The 16514-nt window shown below is 42.9% G+C and overlaps 1 protein-coding gene across 2 annotated transcripts in view; it reads right to left on the reverse strand.

Annotated features, from left to right (window-relative positions):
• The window catches only part of TBXAS1 (thromboxane A synthase 1), a 443365-nt gene that overhangs the window by 112863 nt on the left and 313988 nt on the right, over positions 1 to 16514 (reverse strand). For both annotated transcript variants that reach the window (XM_060245644.1, XM_060245645.1), the window contains 3 exons: positions 6289 to 6377; positions 5180 to 5328; positions 2413 to 2543 (listed from right to left, as the gene is read on the reverse strand). In XM_060245644.1, the coding sequence (XP_060101627.1) occupies positions 2413 to 2543; positions 5180 to 5328; positions 6289 to 6377 (369 nt within the window). The remainder of the gene's footprint in view (positions 1 to 2412; positions 2544 to 5179; positions 5329 to 6288; positions 6378 to 16514) is intronic.

Below are 16514 nucleotides of genomic sequence, written 5' to 3' on the forward strand. Positions count from 1 at the left end.
CTGGTTCTCTCAGACCTGTTCTCCCACCTACCTTATAGGGAGCCTGTTGTGGGGAAAAGAAGGGAAAGGAGACTGTAAGCCACACTGAGACTCTGAGTGAAAGGTGGGGTATATATCCAATCTCTTCTTCTCCATTAGCTACCAGTTTGTTTCTGAGTTCTGTTCAAGGTATTGGTTATGATCTTCATGACTTGGGGTCCACACATCTGAAGGATGGTCTCCTCCCATATATTTCCATAATTAAGCGACTATGGTCTCCAGGCTGCCACCTGCTGGCTTCTCTCCCACTCAGAATGCCTTCCTTATGAGGTGAAGGGGGCTTCCTTGCTAGCAATCTCCTAGGAGGCACTGCAAGTCTTGTTTGTTTGCCCAGGCTTTTAATGGGTATCAGGGCTTTTTTTTGGAGAAAAAGCCCAGCAGGAACTCATTTGCTTATTACATCACACCCCCTGACATGAAGCCAGCCATAGTTTCTGTGTGTTCCTGCTATTAAAAAAAAGCCCAGACAGCCAGGGGTCGCTTTATAGAAAAATAGGTGGTGGAGTTCATTAGCACAACTCATTAGCATACGCTGCCCCCCCAGCCAAAAGCAACCCGACACATGAAAAGAGAGCTCTGGGTGAGTGATGCCTGCTTGGGCTCACTAGAGAGCCATCCAGCCCAAGCAGGCCTCGCTCGCCTGGGTCTCTCCTAGGCTGCGCCCCCCCCCCCCCCCCGCAGTCAAAAGGCCAGCAAGCCACCCACCACCCAAAATCACATAATAAGTGGAGAAAGGTTGGCGAGGGCTTCTCCAGGGGTTAATGCTGGGGATGTGTCAAAGCTCCTGGTGGCTGGCTGCCTGCTCTCTCTTCTAATCTAGGGATTGTTATGCAGCTGCACCTACTCTTCAATGGACAAGATAGGTGGGGAGGAGGAGGGAGAACCCTCAGAAAGGTTCAGGAGCTGCATTCCTGTGAGCTCCTGCTGAATTCAAGGCCTGCAGACAGCTATGAACAATAGATATTGTAGTGGGAAGATATTTCTGGGTGTTTTATCTAGTGCTAAACTGTAATTTTTAAAAGATGATTGCCAGTAAGCTGGCTTGAGCCAAGAGGAAAGGCAGGGTGTAAATAATTTAATAAATATAAAACATAAAAAGAGTGCATCACAGCAAAAGATAGCAATTATGAGATACCATAAAGAATGAAAATCCATGGAGAGCAGAATTTTGTTCCATTTAGTGATTTCAACACACATGATTCTGTAGAGTGTAATAAGAAAGAAAGAAAGAAAGAAAGAAAGAAAGAAAGAAAGAAAGAAAGAAAGAAAGAAAGAAAGAAAGAAAGAAAGAAGGAAGGAAGGAAGGAAGGAAGGAAGGAAGGAAGGAAGGAAGAAAGAAAGAAAGAAAGAAAGAAAGAAAGAAAGAAAGAAAGAAAGAAAGAAAGAAAGAAAGAAAGAAAGAAAGAAAGAAAGAAAGAAAGAAAGAAAGAAAGAAAGAAAGAAAGAAAGAAAGAAAGAAAGAAGGTAGGTACATGACCCAACAAAATGTTTGATCAAATCATGAAGTAAGAAGGAAGAGGTGATAGATATGTAGAAATGCATCTACGCATCCTTAGGCTTCATTTCTGTTAGGGGGCGAGAGCTAAAGGATTAAACTAAACGCTTCATGGATTTTATGTTGAGGATTCAAGGGAAAGAGAGGTGAGCAGTGCCATGCAAAAGTTCATGGAGGGAGTTTTCAAGCATAAATATGGTCAAGGATGAAAGCGAAAGAAGGAAAGGAAAAATATGTAGTTCAGGTCAGAATATGGAAAGAAGAGGCAAAAGGGTTTTTTTTTTAAATGATACTTGTAGAAATATCTTGCTTCAAATGGATGAAATAACTGGGGTGGAAATTTTGCAAAGAATAAACTCTAAAGGCTAGTTTTAATGAGTACATAAAGTCACCAGGAAAAAAAGCCAACTTTCTTGTATCCTTTTCACAGCTCCAGTTGCAGCTCGTCTCAAGAAGTGCAAAAGCATGTAGAAGCCAAGATCAAAACAATCCGCCTGTTAAGCACACACACTGTGCAATCCAGAACAGAGCGGCTCCCTTCTATGCCCAATGACTTCCATGGAATTAGAGAGGGGATAGCTCCATTTAGGACTGCACAATAAATTAAGCAGAGTTTGTCTTTCAGAGTAAGATATAAGTCAATTTTGATATTCTCTGCATGCACCGTGTCCACCCGTATGGTTCTCAAAAGTGGTACATCTCTGAAAACCAGATGCAGAGGACCAAAATGGAAGGGAGGTGGATGATGTCATGACCTGTTTGTTAACTTCCTAGAGGCACACAGTTGGGCAGTTTAGAGACTATATGACAAACTGCACAGAACCTTGGTCTGAGGCCGTGCTCCTCTTCTTACATTCTTAGCGCAGAAAATGCCTTACCTCGTTTGTGTCTTGCTGGTCTCTCAAGGCAATCATATTCTTAATGGCACTGATAAAAAATCCATTCACCTCTTTTTGCTTCTTGTTTGGAAAAATGCGGATCAGGGGAATCATTATGAATGGAAATGCAACTTCAAGAGAATTAAAAAAAAAAGATTAGCAATTAATGCAATTATCCTCAAAACCTAACGTGATGTTTTTTTCCTTTGTTGGTTTTTTTCTATACTGCTAATTTCTCTCATTTTGTTAGTCTTGATTAGAGAGTCTCCCAGGCCTTCTAACCTATGATTGTTGTAAGCACTTAGTTGCAAGCTGGCTTCTCAAAGGCTGTGTTAATTTGCACTACTGTCTAGAGACAGGGAGGAAAATTTGGTGCAACTTAAGGGTTTGGCATCACTGCAGCAAAGACTGAAACACACAATTAATTATGAAGTCTGTATTGTTAAAAAAGAAAGAAACCTACTGCAAACCAACCTGCAAGTCTTGGACAGATCTCTGAAAATATGATTGTGATGCAGCCTTAATTTCATTTCCATCATCCTGTCTTGCTTGGGGAGCCGAGGCTGCCTTATTTAATCCTTTCTATCCTTCTCCAAAAGAGCCTAACTGCACTAAACTGTATTTACAGCCTCCTGGGGATGATCAGAAGGACTGCCCCATGGATACAGGAAGATTTTATGTATATACACCCTTTAAGTTAGTGAACCATGAAGCAGAAGGTCACTGAAGGCTTTTTCACATGAGGAATTTGCCCTGAAGTACAATTTTCCCCCTTTGTAGTAACTACTCTGCTGCATGACTTAGTTGCATTCATTTGGATGTTGACTACTGGTTTTTAGAATGGGAATTAGACGTTTGGATTACAGTAAAGAAATTCCAGATCTGAGTAGCTGTCGCAGCAGTAGGCCTTCATGCTAATTATATCTCTAAATTTTTAAAAAGCTGCTGCATACAAAGGTTTTTGGCTATCATTATGATAATCAAAGATACATATGCTGCCACAGATACATAGAACAATCACAACAGATATCCTTAAAATTTTTGTTTTGCATTTTAACATTGGACATATCTAGTGCAGGCCAGATTTTTGCCCCTTGCTGAATCTTGACCACTCTCTAATGAAATATCTGAAACAAGTACAAAGATACATGCCAGTTTTGATATTCTCTACATGCACCATGTCCACCCATACAGTCTTCAAAGGTGGTACATCTCTGAAACAAATACATATGGATGCACAAAAACTCCTCCTGAAATTCATGTGCTTTTTTTTTCCCCTGTGAAGAAACCTCTAAATTTGCTGAAAATAAAATCAAGCGATGACCTGGGGAACCATGGTCCGCTTTCCTGAGATGCAGTGCTAGTTCTATCAACAGTTTTGTCTCTCCTTGAAATTGTGCTGAAGTTTCACCGAAGGAACTCCCAAAGTGCCTTTGAATTTTTCTTACAGTGAATTTTCAGTGGTGTCATCTAAAAACCAATATAAATAACAGCTCCTGCATACAGCCTGCTTGGCATGCTTATGAGATTAGAATAAGGCACACAAAGCCTACAAATCCAAGGAATCTTCTCCTCAGGGGAAGATGAATCAATGGCTAGGATTTTAAGCATTTGTAGGAAGTGTATCAGCAATGAAAACAACTATGGCTGTCACCTTCAAGAAATCATATTGTCATCTGAGTCGTCTGAAGTTGAATCCGACAAAGACAGAGGTCCTTTGCTTGAGATGTGGTGGTCTGGGAAGGGAAATCCCTCTACCAGCTTTTGATGGGGCGCCACTGATATCGGTGCCCAAAGTCAGAAGCTTGGGGGTGCTGCTGGAACCCACATTGGCAATGGAGGCCCAGATAGCAGCCACTGCGAAATCCGCCTTCCTTCACCTTAAGCAGATACAAGAGTTGGTCCCCTTCCTTGAGCGCAGCGACTTAGCAACTGATCCATGCAACGGTCACCTCGAGACTAGATTACTGCAATGCCCTCTACATGGGGCTGCCCTTGTCTCGTATCCGGAAACTGCAGTTGGTGCAGAATGCGGCAGCCAGGCTGTTATTGGGCAGCCAGGCACTTACAGCCAAGGCTGCGGGAACTGCACTGGCTGCCAATAGTATTCTGGATTCGCTACAAGGTGCTGGTTATCACCTTTAAAGCCCGAAATGGCCGAGAACCTGTCTACCTAAAGGGACCATCTCTCCCCACATGTTCCCCAGAGAATACTCAGATCTGGAATGCAGAACTTATTGTCAATCCCTGGGCTGAGGGAGGTGAGACTGAAGGCTACCAGAGAAAGAGCCTTCTCAATTGTGGCCCCCCACTGGTGGAACCAACTTCCAGAAGAAGTAAGGGCCTTGCGGAACCTTGCTCAGTTCCACAAGGCCTGTAAATCAGCCCTATTTTGATTTGCCTTTAGCTGAATTATAGTATAAGTAGATGCCCAACATCGCTGAAAATGAAATCAACACTAGCATCAAAATTGTTTTAAATCATTTTAAAATTATTTAATTGGTATTAATTAATTGTTAATTTAATTGTTTATTTACTGTTTTATTGATTTAGTTTGACTGTTGTGAGCCACCCTGAGCCTGCTTTGGTGGGGAGGGTGGGATTAAATCTGAGAAATAAATAAATATAGGTATATCGGCTTGGTTGCATGCCAAAATGCCCTACAATGTGTACATTGTACACTTTTTAGTGTGCAATATATGTAAACCTTACACTTAAAAGATTTAGGAACAGAGAAACATAATCAACAATGTGACAATACACTTACTAGTTAGGATTAAGAGGGGTTTAAATATTGCAAGTTCAAAAAATCTTCTGCTGTTCTTCACAAAGTTTTCACGAGAGTTCTTTGGGGAATCCACGTGGATACCATAGGCCACACTAGCAACAACATCCAGGGTGAAGGAGGCATAGTTCCTATGTCAGATTCAAGAGTGTTGCTTTTAAATTGCAGCTTTTTTCGAAACCTATTTCTGTTTTTGCATTTGTTGCACAAAAGTTTTGCATTTTCTTTTTCTGCATAGATGTATACCTGTATTGTACAGGGCTAGCATTTTTATACACATGAATTAAAAAAATTACTTTCACTAAGTCAAGAAATAGTTCAAATTTTCAAAACATCATCAAGTTTCCTATGAAATGATTTATGAATACAGCGGATATACCTTGTTTTATCGATGGAAAGAAACTGTACTTGTAAAACACAAAATGGAAAACAATAGCTTGGATCTTAACCATTTCTCCACCATATCACATTCAGCTCCTGGAAAGCACTGCTTTACTGCAGCTTTTATGATGCATCTGTGCTTAGCGACATCTAGATTTCTGTAATCAATATGTAATTCTAGAGCAGTCGTTGGAATCTTCAATCATAAGTGCTTTTTAAATGTGTTGTCCATTAAAAAAACAACAACAAAAATCTCACGGTGAACCTGTCAAAATTTGCCTACTTGCTGAGAAGCAGTGGAGCGATAATAACCTGATCAGGGTTATAAAACCTCCTATCTTAAAACTGTGGTCCATGGATCAATGGTGGTTCTCAAAGCTGTTATCAGACTGTGGGGAGCTGGTGGACACAATGAGAGCATTTTCTGTCTCTCTCTTTTTTTCTCTCCAACTGTTAAACTTCATTAATAGGCAGCTACAGATTAGATACTCTGCCACCATTACTTTGGTCTGTAATTGCTGCTGTTAAATAAGCTACTATAATAAAACAAATGGAAAAGATACCCTCCTTCAAAAAGGACAGAATCCTCATCAGAAGAAGGAGGGGGAAAAATAATGAAATCCCTTTTGTTAAATAATTGCATATTTAGAATAGCTCGGCAAATCAAGTACCTGTAAAAAGTTCTCTGGTTTTCTAATTTATTAAAGTACCTTTGGATGTCAAAAGTGGCGGCAGAATCTGCATAGACCTTTAAGTGACTCAGCAGGATGTCGCATGCCTGGTTGATTAGTGGAGTCATCTAAAAAGGAGCACATACATGTGGCATAATTAAAAAAATACAATAAATTTCTCTACATTAATTATATACAGTAGGAGGTAAGTGCCCTCTGGAGCTTCTGAATCAATGGATAAAGTAATTTTCTTGTGTTAAAACTCCCCCACATCCTTACACACACATACACACAGAGACAAGGCCCACTTCTATGTTTTGTTCACTCCCATACGGATGACCAGAGAACCTGAGTTTCTCCGCTTGTTCATTCCTGAGATGGCTTTTTCTGTGCTCTCAAGTGAAAAAGTTATCTGCAAGTGGAACTTGCAGTTTATACAACCTATTTAATATGAACCAGAAGCTGTAAAACCCACAAGAAATAAGACAACCATGGGGAAAAAGCAGGTTTGAGTTCAATAGCACCACAGAGACAAATGAGAGCAAACTATAGTAGCAGACAATGGGCTTTCTGTTGTTAGAACTCGGACTGGTTCTGAAATTCTCAAGGCCTCCCTGGTAGGAAATGAGCACCCGCATTAAGGCAGCCCATATTGTTCTTTGTCATTGTCCTTCTCCCCAGTCTACCTGCACTGTCCCTGTCTTGCTGCTAGACTTTTCTCTTGCCTCAAGGGTGCTTTGAGGCTCGAAGAGAGAGGGAGAAAGGACAAAGCCTTTCTCACAGGGGAGCAATTGTTTGGTTAGCCTAAACAAGGGGCAGTCTACAGGCTTGCACCAAGGCAGCAACTGCTCACTCAGTCATACCCTGCTGGCAGTGGCATTGGGATCTGCCAGAGGAGGCACCCCTGACCTCAGTGGGCAGCTGTAATGAGGCCTACTCCATCCTTCCACCTTTTTATTGGTAGGGTCACCAGGTCTGTTGTTGGAAAATACCTGGAGACTTTCGGGGTGGATCCAGGAGAGGATAGGGTTTGCAGAGGGGAGGGGATTCAGCATAGTACAATGTCATAGAGTCCACCCTTCAAAGCAGCCATTTTCTCCAGGGGAGCCAATCTCTGCCAGTTGGAGATCAGTAGTAAAAGAGGGAGATCTCCAGGCCCCACCTGGAGGCTGGCAACCCTATTTATTGGGCTGGCCTCTCCTTACTTTCACTGACTGGAGAGTGAGGTGGACAGGAGCAGTAGCTTCCTGTCATTTATTTATTTATTTATTACTTTCAATTTCTAACCCACCCTCTCTGCAAGCGGACTCAGGGCAGCTGACAATCAATTCAATTCAGACAATTATAAATTACAATTTAAAATCAATAAAATGCAATTACAGTTTAAAACATTCTATGGTGCTGCACACACATGATCTGGTGTGTGTGTGAAGGGAATGTGCCAACTTCCCACAGCCTGGCTTGGGGTGAGGAGGGTGGCCAAAGCTGTGACTCACTTTGCTAAGCCACCAAGCGAAAAGGAAAACAGGCAAGACTACACCCTTCTGCCCTGTTTCACCCAGTTGTGCGGTAAGCAGGCCCAGCGCGTGGTGTTCTGCCACCCAAGGCAGAACCCCATCGTGTGTCCCCCCCAAAAGTAAAAATTTTTGCATGCATAGCGCATCTGGGACATGATAATGTCACTGTGATGTCATCACGCTGGACACTCAACACCACTCTTTCAGCTCTGAGAGATCAGGGAGCTCTTCCGATCCGTCAGAGTTGAAAGAACGTTCAACCTTTCCCTTCCCAGGTGCCCTCGAAGGATGCCGGGGGAGGGAAACTCAGCTCTGAGGGATTGGGGGAAACTCCTCGTATTCCTCAGAGCTGAAACAGCCTTTCCCTTCCCCAGCGCCCTTAGAGGATGCCGGGGGAGGGAAATGCGGCTCTTAGGGATTGCATCCCTCAGAGCCGGTAGACCGGTGAAGGCTCAGGGACAGCACGAGTGGGCGCCTGCCCCCCGCCCCTGCTGGGAGCTGGCACCCTAGGTTCACTGGCACCTAGTTCGCTGACTCCCACAAGCCGGCTCTGGGGGTAAGACAGGTGGGTAGGGGCTTCTTGCTGCATTGCAAGGGGCAAGATGGTGGCTGCCACCATGCTATGTCTTAGCTGCCAGGGGCCAAGAAAGCTGGACACAGTGCTTGGGCATCCTTCCCTAAAAAGGTAAAGGTAGTCCCCTGTATTGTTTACGATTCTGGGGTGACGTCGCATCATAACATTTTTGTGGCAAACTGTTGGAGGATGGAAGTCCCAAAGTGTCAGAAGTTCTGTGGTATAACCCTGTCAGGCCATTCCTTGACTCTTCGCATGTGTGTTTGACAAGAATGTTTGTTATGCTGCTCTGTAACTCCAGAATTTTATTCTTCTAGACAAATGCATACTATTGTTCAAGTCTTTTTTTGTAGAAAGAGCCCAGCAGGAACTCATTTGCATATTTGGCCACATCCCCTGATGGGACCATTGTTTCACACAACGCTTTTTAAAAGAAAAAGTCCAGCAGGAACTCTTTTGCATATTAGACCACACCCCCTGATGACAAGCCAGCTGGAACTGTGTTCCTGTGCATTGTTGCTCAAAAAAAGCCCTGCTGTTGTTAAGTGATAAAATTGTGCCTACAAAATTGTGTCCCCCAATATGATACTTTTACACAGATTATTTACACAGAATGCAAATGCTGCCCTTTGGAATGTCCTCACCCCCAATTTTGATTATGGATAAGAAATGCCAATCCAGACTTTTCTCTCACAATCAGTGAGTGCTAGGAATTTGCAACCTCAGTTTATATGAGAAAAACAGGAAGTTAACATATTTATTGACTTCAGCAGATTGCAACGTCCCAGTAAAAGGTCAGTCCTGCAGTTTAAGAAGGGTCAATGGGTGGGGCTAATGAAGCAAAAAATTGGCCATCATGCAAAATGCCTTGCACATGACTTTCTAACCTTTCAGCCACTTTTGTCAGTTTACTAAAAAGTCAATTTGTTCCAGTAAATCAAAGTGCTTGAAACAAATATGTGGGTTTCCCTTCAAAGATTTTAACTAACAACTGTACCTTAAACATATACATCTTCCAGAGGAAGAACTGTATAAACCCTTATGCCATTTGCACCAATTGTTCAGGTAACACTCTGCATTTGTGTTTAATACTTTTTCAAAAGAGGTAGTGGCAGCGGATGGGGGGGCTACTGATACACAGATAGGAGGTGACAAGAGCACAGCAGTGCAATCAGAAGAAATAAAAATCAATACGCTTTGGATGGTGTCAGCTGAAAAAAGGGAACAAAGTTATTTATCAAACCTGACAAGGGTTCTAGAACCACAGGATCTTCCCCGGTACATTCTTGTCTTTTATCCTGAAAACTAAAAAGAGCTTCCCTGTCATTCTGTACAATGTAATCAAACAGCCATTCTTAACACACTTCCTTGCCTTATTATGTTTCACCAGGAACAGAGCTCACAAAGAATGTTGGGAAACACTTATGAAGACACTGCAAAGTATTCAGGCTCATTTCATCTGAAGACCCTGAAGTCTTTCGTCAACATGAACGAGTTAACCTTTCTGAAATCACCTTCTGAAGAGGACACTGGTGGTCTGAATTTCACACATTTGGGACACTGACAGGTTAGAATTTTCAATTCAAACACACTTACAAGACTCTGTAAAATAATTCAACCTTTCACACTAGCTATATAAGTATATGCTGCAGCCGTCATCTGAGTCAACTTCAATTGTTGGGCATCATGGGATTTTCTCCACTTGCAAACCTCACAGAAGTGCCTTAATATTATGTGTTGTATGTACTCTACGTAAAGCGGTGAGAACAAATTATTCATAGTTTGGTTGTCATCAATATACTCTATATTTATATGAGCTCTATATATCCTGATCCAAATCTACTGGCAAGACAGCAGATGTCTTGAGCCAGTGCCCATTTGGTATGGTTAAATGGCAAAGTGTGAAAACATTGAAACTAAATCCTGACAAAACTGAGATAATGCTAGTTGGGAAGGTGATCTTCAAGAACATCATGCTTCAGTTCCCACTTTCAATGGGATTCAGCTGACCCTGGCTGACTAGGTTAAGAGCCTAGGGGTTATTATAGATGGAGAAGCAAGTTAATGCATATGGGAAGGAAAGGAAGGAAAGGAAGGAAGGAAGGAAGGAAGGAAGGAAGGAAGGAAGGAAGGAAGGAAGGAAGGAAGGAAGGAAGGAAGGAAGGAAGGAAGGAAGGAAGGAAGGAAGGGACCTACTCAGTTTAGCCTGAAAGATGTCCCCCCACCTTGCCTTGGCTGATTCGGCCACCTGGATCCATGCCACAGTAACATCAAGACTGAATAACTATGATGGTCTCTCTCTACATAGGTCTCCCCTTGAAGTCAGTTTGGAGACTCCATTTGATGCAGAATATTACATCTTGGTTATTATCAGAAACTAAGAAGAAGCATATTATTCTCATTCTGCAGTCCATTTTCTGCCAATCAGTTATCAGATTCAGTTCAAGGGACTGGTTATCACATGGCCTTCATGGCCTTTGTCTCTCATATCTGCAGGATGATTTCTCCCCTTACGCTCCGCCAAGACATCTTTGCTAATGAAAGCAGGTCCTCCTGCAGGTGCCACCTTACAAAGGTAAAAACAACAGCTGCCTGTGCATGTGGTTTCTGCATTTGGCCCCTACTGTATGGAATGGCCTACCTGATATCAGGAAGCATCACACTCTCCAAGCATTCCACAAACTATGCAAAACTGCAATTGCTCAGGAGGGCATTCTTTCACAGATAATAAGGCTGTAGTGAAACAAAATGGTTCACAGAGATGTTTTGATAAAAGGATAGGTAGACTATACTGCTGTGTGTACTACATATTGGCTGTTGCTGTATACATGATCCTGTTGATTGTTTTGACTTGTATTGTGTAATCTGTCTCTAATCCCAATGAGAAAGGCAGACTACAAATAATGTAAATAAATAAATAAAATAAAATATTGAGAGCTTAGAGCCCCTCACATTTATTTAGTCAGATATTCATATACTGCTTTTCTCCTAAGGTCATCCACTAGGCTTGCCAATCCCCAGGTCCCACTGGAGGTTCTCCCACTTTCCCAGGCTCCTTCCTGCTTCCAGTCAGCAGGCTGGTGGGGGGAAGCCCCGCCCCCACAGCCATCATGTGCCTTTCCAGCTCCAGAGGCTTCAGACTCCACTTGGAAAGGCTTCCTCTTGGGGTGGTGTGTCTATTTCTTTAAGGCTGAATGGGGGTGGGGGGAGTAGACAGAACAACATGGCTGCTCCCAGTGGCTGTGAAAGCGATCTGGACCCTTGGTTTGTTACACAATCTTTTCAGAGGTCGTTTGCATAGGAAAGGTAAACTTGAACCTTTGGTTGCTCTGTGTTACTTTGAAGAAGTTGGAAGTTCAGCAACTCGTGAGTAGAGATGCCAATCCCCCGCTTCAGAGTCGTCAGAAACGGGGTCGGGGGAAGGGAAATGCCTGCTGGGCACTTCATTATTCCCTATGAAGATCGATTCCCATAGGGCAGGGGTGGGGAACCTCCGTCCCGAGGGCCGTATTCAGCCCTCGAGGTAACTTGGTGTGGCCCTTAGGGATTGCTGGGCCGAACTGAGCCATGTGGCAGCCTCCCTGGGGCCTGGCTGGCCAGCAAGGATCATGGGGCCCAGCCGTGCTGTGCAGCAGCCTCCCCAGGGCCAGGCAGGGATCACTGGGCCCAGATGTACTGCACAGCAACCTCCCTGGGGCCTGGCTGGCTGGCCGGCCAGAATTGCTGCAGGGCCTGGAAAAGTTACTGTCACAGTCAGGGGTTGTATTGTAGAAAAATAGGTGGTGGAGCTCATCCAGGTAGGGTTGCCAAGTCCAATTCAAGAAATATCTGGGGACTTTGGGGATGGAGCCAGGAGACATTAGGGGTGGAGCCAAGATCAAGGCTGTGACAAGCATAATTGAACTCCAAAGGGAGTTCTGGCCATCACATTTAAAGGGACGGCACACCTTTTCAATGCCTTCCTTCCATAGGAAATAATGAAGGATAGGGGCACCTTCTTTTGGGGCCCATAGAATTGGACCCCCTGGTCCAAACTTTTTGAAACTTGGGGGGTATTTTGGGGAGAGGCACTAGATGCTATACTGAAAATTTGGTACCTCTATCCCAAAAACAGCCCCCCCCAGAGCCCCAGATACCCGCAGATCAATTCTCCATGATTTTCTATGGAAATAAATCTCCATAGGGAATAATAGAGTTCCCAGCAGACATTTCCCTCCCCCCCCCGCTTTCTGACAACCCTGAAGTGGGGGGAGGGTCTCCAAACCGGGGGATCCCCTGCCCCCACCTGGAGATTGGCAACCCTACATCCAGGGATTGTTATGCAGCTGCACATACTATTCAATGGACAAGGAGGTGGAACTCTGAGAACGAGGAGGTGGAATTCTCAGAAAGGTTCAGGAGCTGCACTTCTGTGAGCTCCCACTGAATCTGAAGCCTGGTTACATTTCAATTTGCATTTGATTATCCCAGATGGTGTGGCCTAATATGCTAATGAGTGTGTGACCTAATATGCTAATATTAGGGGATGTAGTCCACTGAGTTCTTGCTCAGCTTTTTCTACAAAAAAGCCCTGGACCTGTGAATTTGCCTAGGGCGGTGGGCCGTGTGTGTGTGTGTGTGTGTGCACGCGCCAGATTAGGCTCTCCCCACGACTTCAGATAGAAAAAACAATTATTTGCATTAATTTTGCCGGCCTGCATCATTCTCCCTCAGCAGAGCACTGTTTTTTAAGTTGATAATTTTTTTATGGCCTGCGAATGATGTTATAAATATCCATATGGCCCTTGGCACAAAAAAGGTTCCCCACCCCTGCCATAGGATATAATGGAGAATTGATCTGGGGCTCTGGAGGGGCTGTGTTTTGAGGTAGAGGCACTAAATTTTCAGCATGGCATCTGATGACTCTCCTCAAAAAGCTCTCCAAGTTTCAAAAAGATTAGACCAGGGGGTTCCAATTCTACGAGCTTCAAAAGAAGGTGCCCCTATCCTTCATTATTTCCTATGGAAGGAAGACATTTTAAAAGGTGTGCAGTCCCTTTAAATGTGATGGCCAGAACTCCCTTTGGAGTTCAATTATGCTTGTCACACCCTTGCTCCACCCCCAAAGTCCCCAGATATTTCTTGAATTGGACTTGGCAACTCTATTTGTCACAGGATTAACAGAATTATGATCAAAGGACAGACAGTAAAAATAAAAGCTGAATACAATACAGAGGGGCTATGGATCAAGGGCAGAGCATCCGCTTCAATGCAGAAGGTCCCAGGTTCAATCACAGCATTTCTAGTTTAAAGGATCAGGTAAAAAGTTTTGAGAAAGACTTCTATCTGAAACCTAGGAGATCTGCTGGAAGTCAATAATGATCCTGACAGATCTATGGCCTGACAAAATATAAGGGAGCTTCATGTGTTCATGCTATCAATACACTTGGATCATCTTGTTTTAAATCAGTCACCAATTATCTTCCTGAGGCGATCAAAATGTCTGTTCAGCCACAACCTGTATCACTCTCTCTTCCTGCTCACCATCATCAGCTTTTAAAATCTAACTGCCCCTTGAGATGAAGACCACAAAATATTCAATAAAATCCTTTTTCACTGGGGGGGGAAAAAAAAGACCACAAAATATCCTGTTGCTCCAATCAGATTCAGTCGCCTGACATATTTAGAAAGAAAGAAGTTCTAAAGCAGGTATACAGGTAGCCATGTAAAAAGTATAGCAGCTCTACATATAGTTACAGTCCCCAAGAGCCTAACTCTAATTTTTGGAGGGAAATAAAGAATCAGTTCGTTAAGGGCCTAAAGGCATCTTTACACCTCAAACTGGTTTAATGGGCAAAAGTTTCCCACAGGGAGACCTGGAAACTGGGTTTTTAGAGCAGTTTACTGAAGAATATGACTGTGGCTGAGGGGTGGGGTGGGCTCAAATTTTAGTACTTGGGGACATGCACTGAGATCCTAAATATGTGCAGATAACAGAACAGGACATGCTAACAAGGCACTTGTAGATATTCATATACCAAATGCATATACAAAACTTAACCTGCTGTGGGCATTCTGAACTATGCACCCATTTGATGTTGAATTGTCAACAGTATTGCTGTTGAAGGGGAATGTTCAAACACAGTGTTTTGATTTTCTGAAGCAGCACTCAGTGAATTTATGAATGTTATTATCCACAACACTTTGTGATATCTTGAATAATAAATGGTAGATTGCAGTTAGATTGTAACCTAGCCATTAATAATACCCTCTTGTGTGTTATAATCTGAGGTAAAATATAAAACTATATGTTGTAATAGTTCAAGTACAAAATTGTTAAGGACTTAGCAAATATTCTGTATAAACACATCAGTAATTATTAGTATTACATTATGCATTGTATGATAATATTTATTACTTATTGGATGTCCCATTTTGTTGATTGCACTGCCTCACTATGTATAATCCACTTTGAACCCTGTGAGAAAGGTGGACTATAAATATCACCAGGGCTTTTTGTAGAAGGAACTCATTTGCATATTAGGCCACACCCCCTAATGTAGCCAATTCTCCAAGAGCTTACAGCCCTGTATTAAGAGGCCCATACTAAGAATTCTGAAAGCTCTTGGAGGATTGGCTGCATCAGGGGTGTGTATCCTAATATGCAAAGGAGTTCCTGCTACAAAAAAAGCCCTGAACACCATAAATAAATTAAACTTAGTAATACAATAATCAGTGTTGCAATAAATCTATAGTCAACCAATTAAGAAGTCTTGGGAGATTTCTAGAACCTGCAAAAGCAAGTACCTTCATGTAGTCAGTGTTTCTGATAGTTCCCTTTGCATAGGTTGATCAACACCTTTCCATGCAACCCCCTTTCCAGCTCCCCCATAACATTGTCAAACTTTAACCTTTCTGATCAAAACTTTCCATGCTTGGCTTCTGCTAGTGCTTAAGAGAACAGCAAAGTAAGTAAAATTCCACAAGCATGTTTTCTGTATTTCCTAGTAACAGCATGCCCCTGCCCTTATAAAAGGGAGGGAGGAGCAAGATGAGGGTCTTTTGGTTCTGCCAGCCTTAGGCTCCAAACAAAAGATCTTCCCTCTGCATGCTGAAAAGCCTACCCCTTGGCAGCTAGCCTCCTCTGATTTCTATTGTGAAAAGCTAGATTTGTGCAACTGTCAAAATGATGCTGGCTGGCTTGCAGGGAGGTGAGGAAACATTTATTATTTTTAAAATAAGCAACTCGCCTCATTTCAAAACAGAAGACTGCTGGAGTTTTGAAAACAGTTTCAGATCAAATCACCAGGGCATCTGTAGTTTACTCAGGGATGATCTGAAAGAAACGGTTTTCCTGCCATATATATATGCACTCTTTTCATAATGTCAAAAATGTCAAAGTTGTCACACAGAGGGCTTTATTCTGAAAACACATGCATGTTTAACATGAATATAGGACTTCAGAAGACCACTGGCAAGACTGGAGAAAGAAGAGAAGACTGCAGATTTGTACCCCGCTCTTCTCTCTGAATCAGAGACTCAGAGCGGCTCACAATCTCCTTTATCCTCCCCCCACAACAGACACCCTGTGAGGTAGGTGAGACTGAGAGGGCTCTCACAGTAGCTGCCCTTTCAAGCGATAGCTATGGCTAACCAAAGGCCATTCCAACAGCTGTAAGTGGAGGAGTGGGGAATCAAATCCGCTTCCCCCAGATAAGAGTCAGCACACTTAACCACTACCCCAAAATGGCTCTCACACCAAAGGGAAGTGTAAAACAGAATTTATGGGCTGCAAATGGGAGGAGTGGGATTTTTAGAACAGAATAAGACCCATGCAATTAGTTATTCATATGCTTGGAATGGAGTTGTAGCATCTAACTATGGATTCACTAAAAAGTCTGCAGTCTCTTGAGGGTGGTTGTGCTGGTGATGGACTGAAGTACTGCAGCAGAGTAAATCAACATAAAATGGCAAAATGAAAGCAGCCCAGAGTGTGGTTGTGGAACGTCAAGCCTCGAGGCCTATATATAGCATCTCATATCTCTAAAGAAGAAAATGAGTTTATGAAGCAGATTAACAGATTAACTCTTCAGGACCTGAGATAAAGAATCCGAACCACAGAATACATCGAGCTGGGCAACTTAACACTGATACATGGGCTAATTCTTTTGGTTTGATTTTGCTGTCAAGTTGCA

Source organism: Heteronotia binoei, chromosome 8, assembly GCF_032191835.1.
Source record: "Heteronotia binoei isolate CCM8104 ecotype False Entrance Well chromosome 8, APGP_CSIRO_Hbin_v1, whole genome shotgun sequence".
Classification (NCBI taxonomy): Eukaryota; Metazoa; Chordata; class Lepidosauria; order Squamata; family Gekkonidae; genus Heteronotia; species Heteronotia binoei.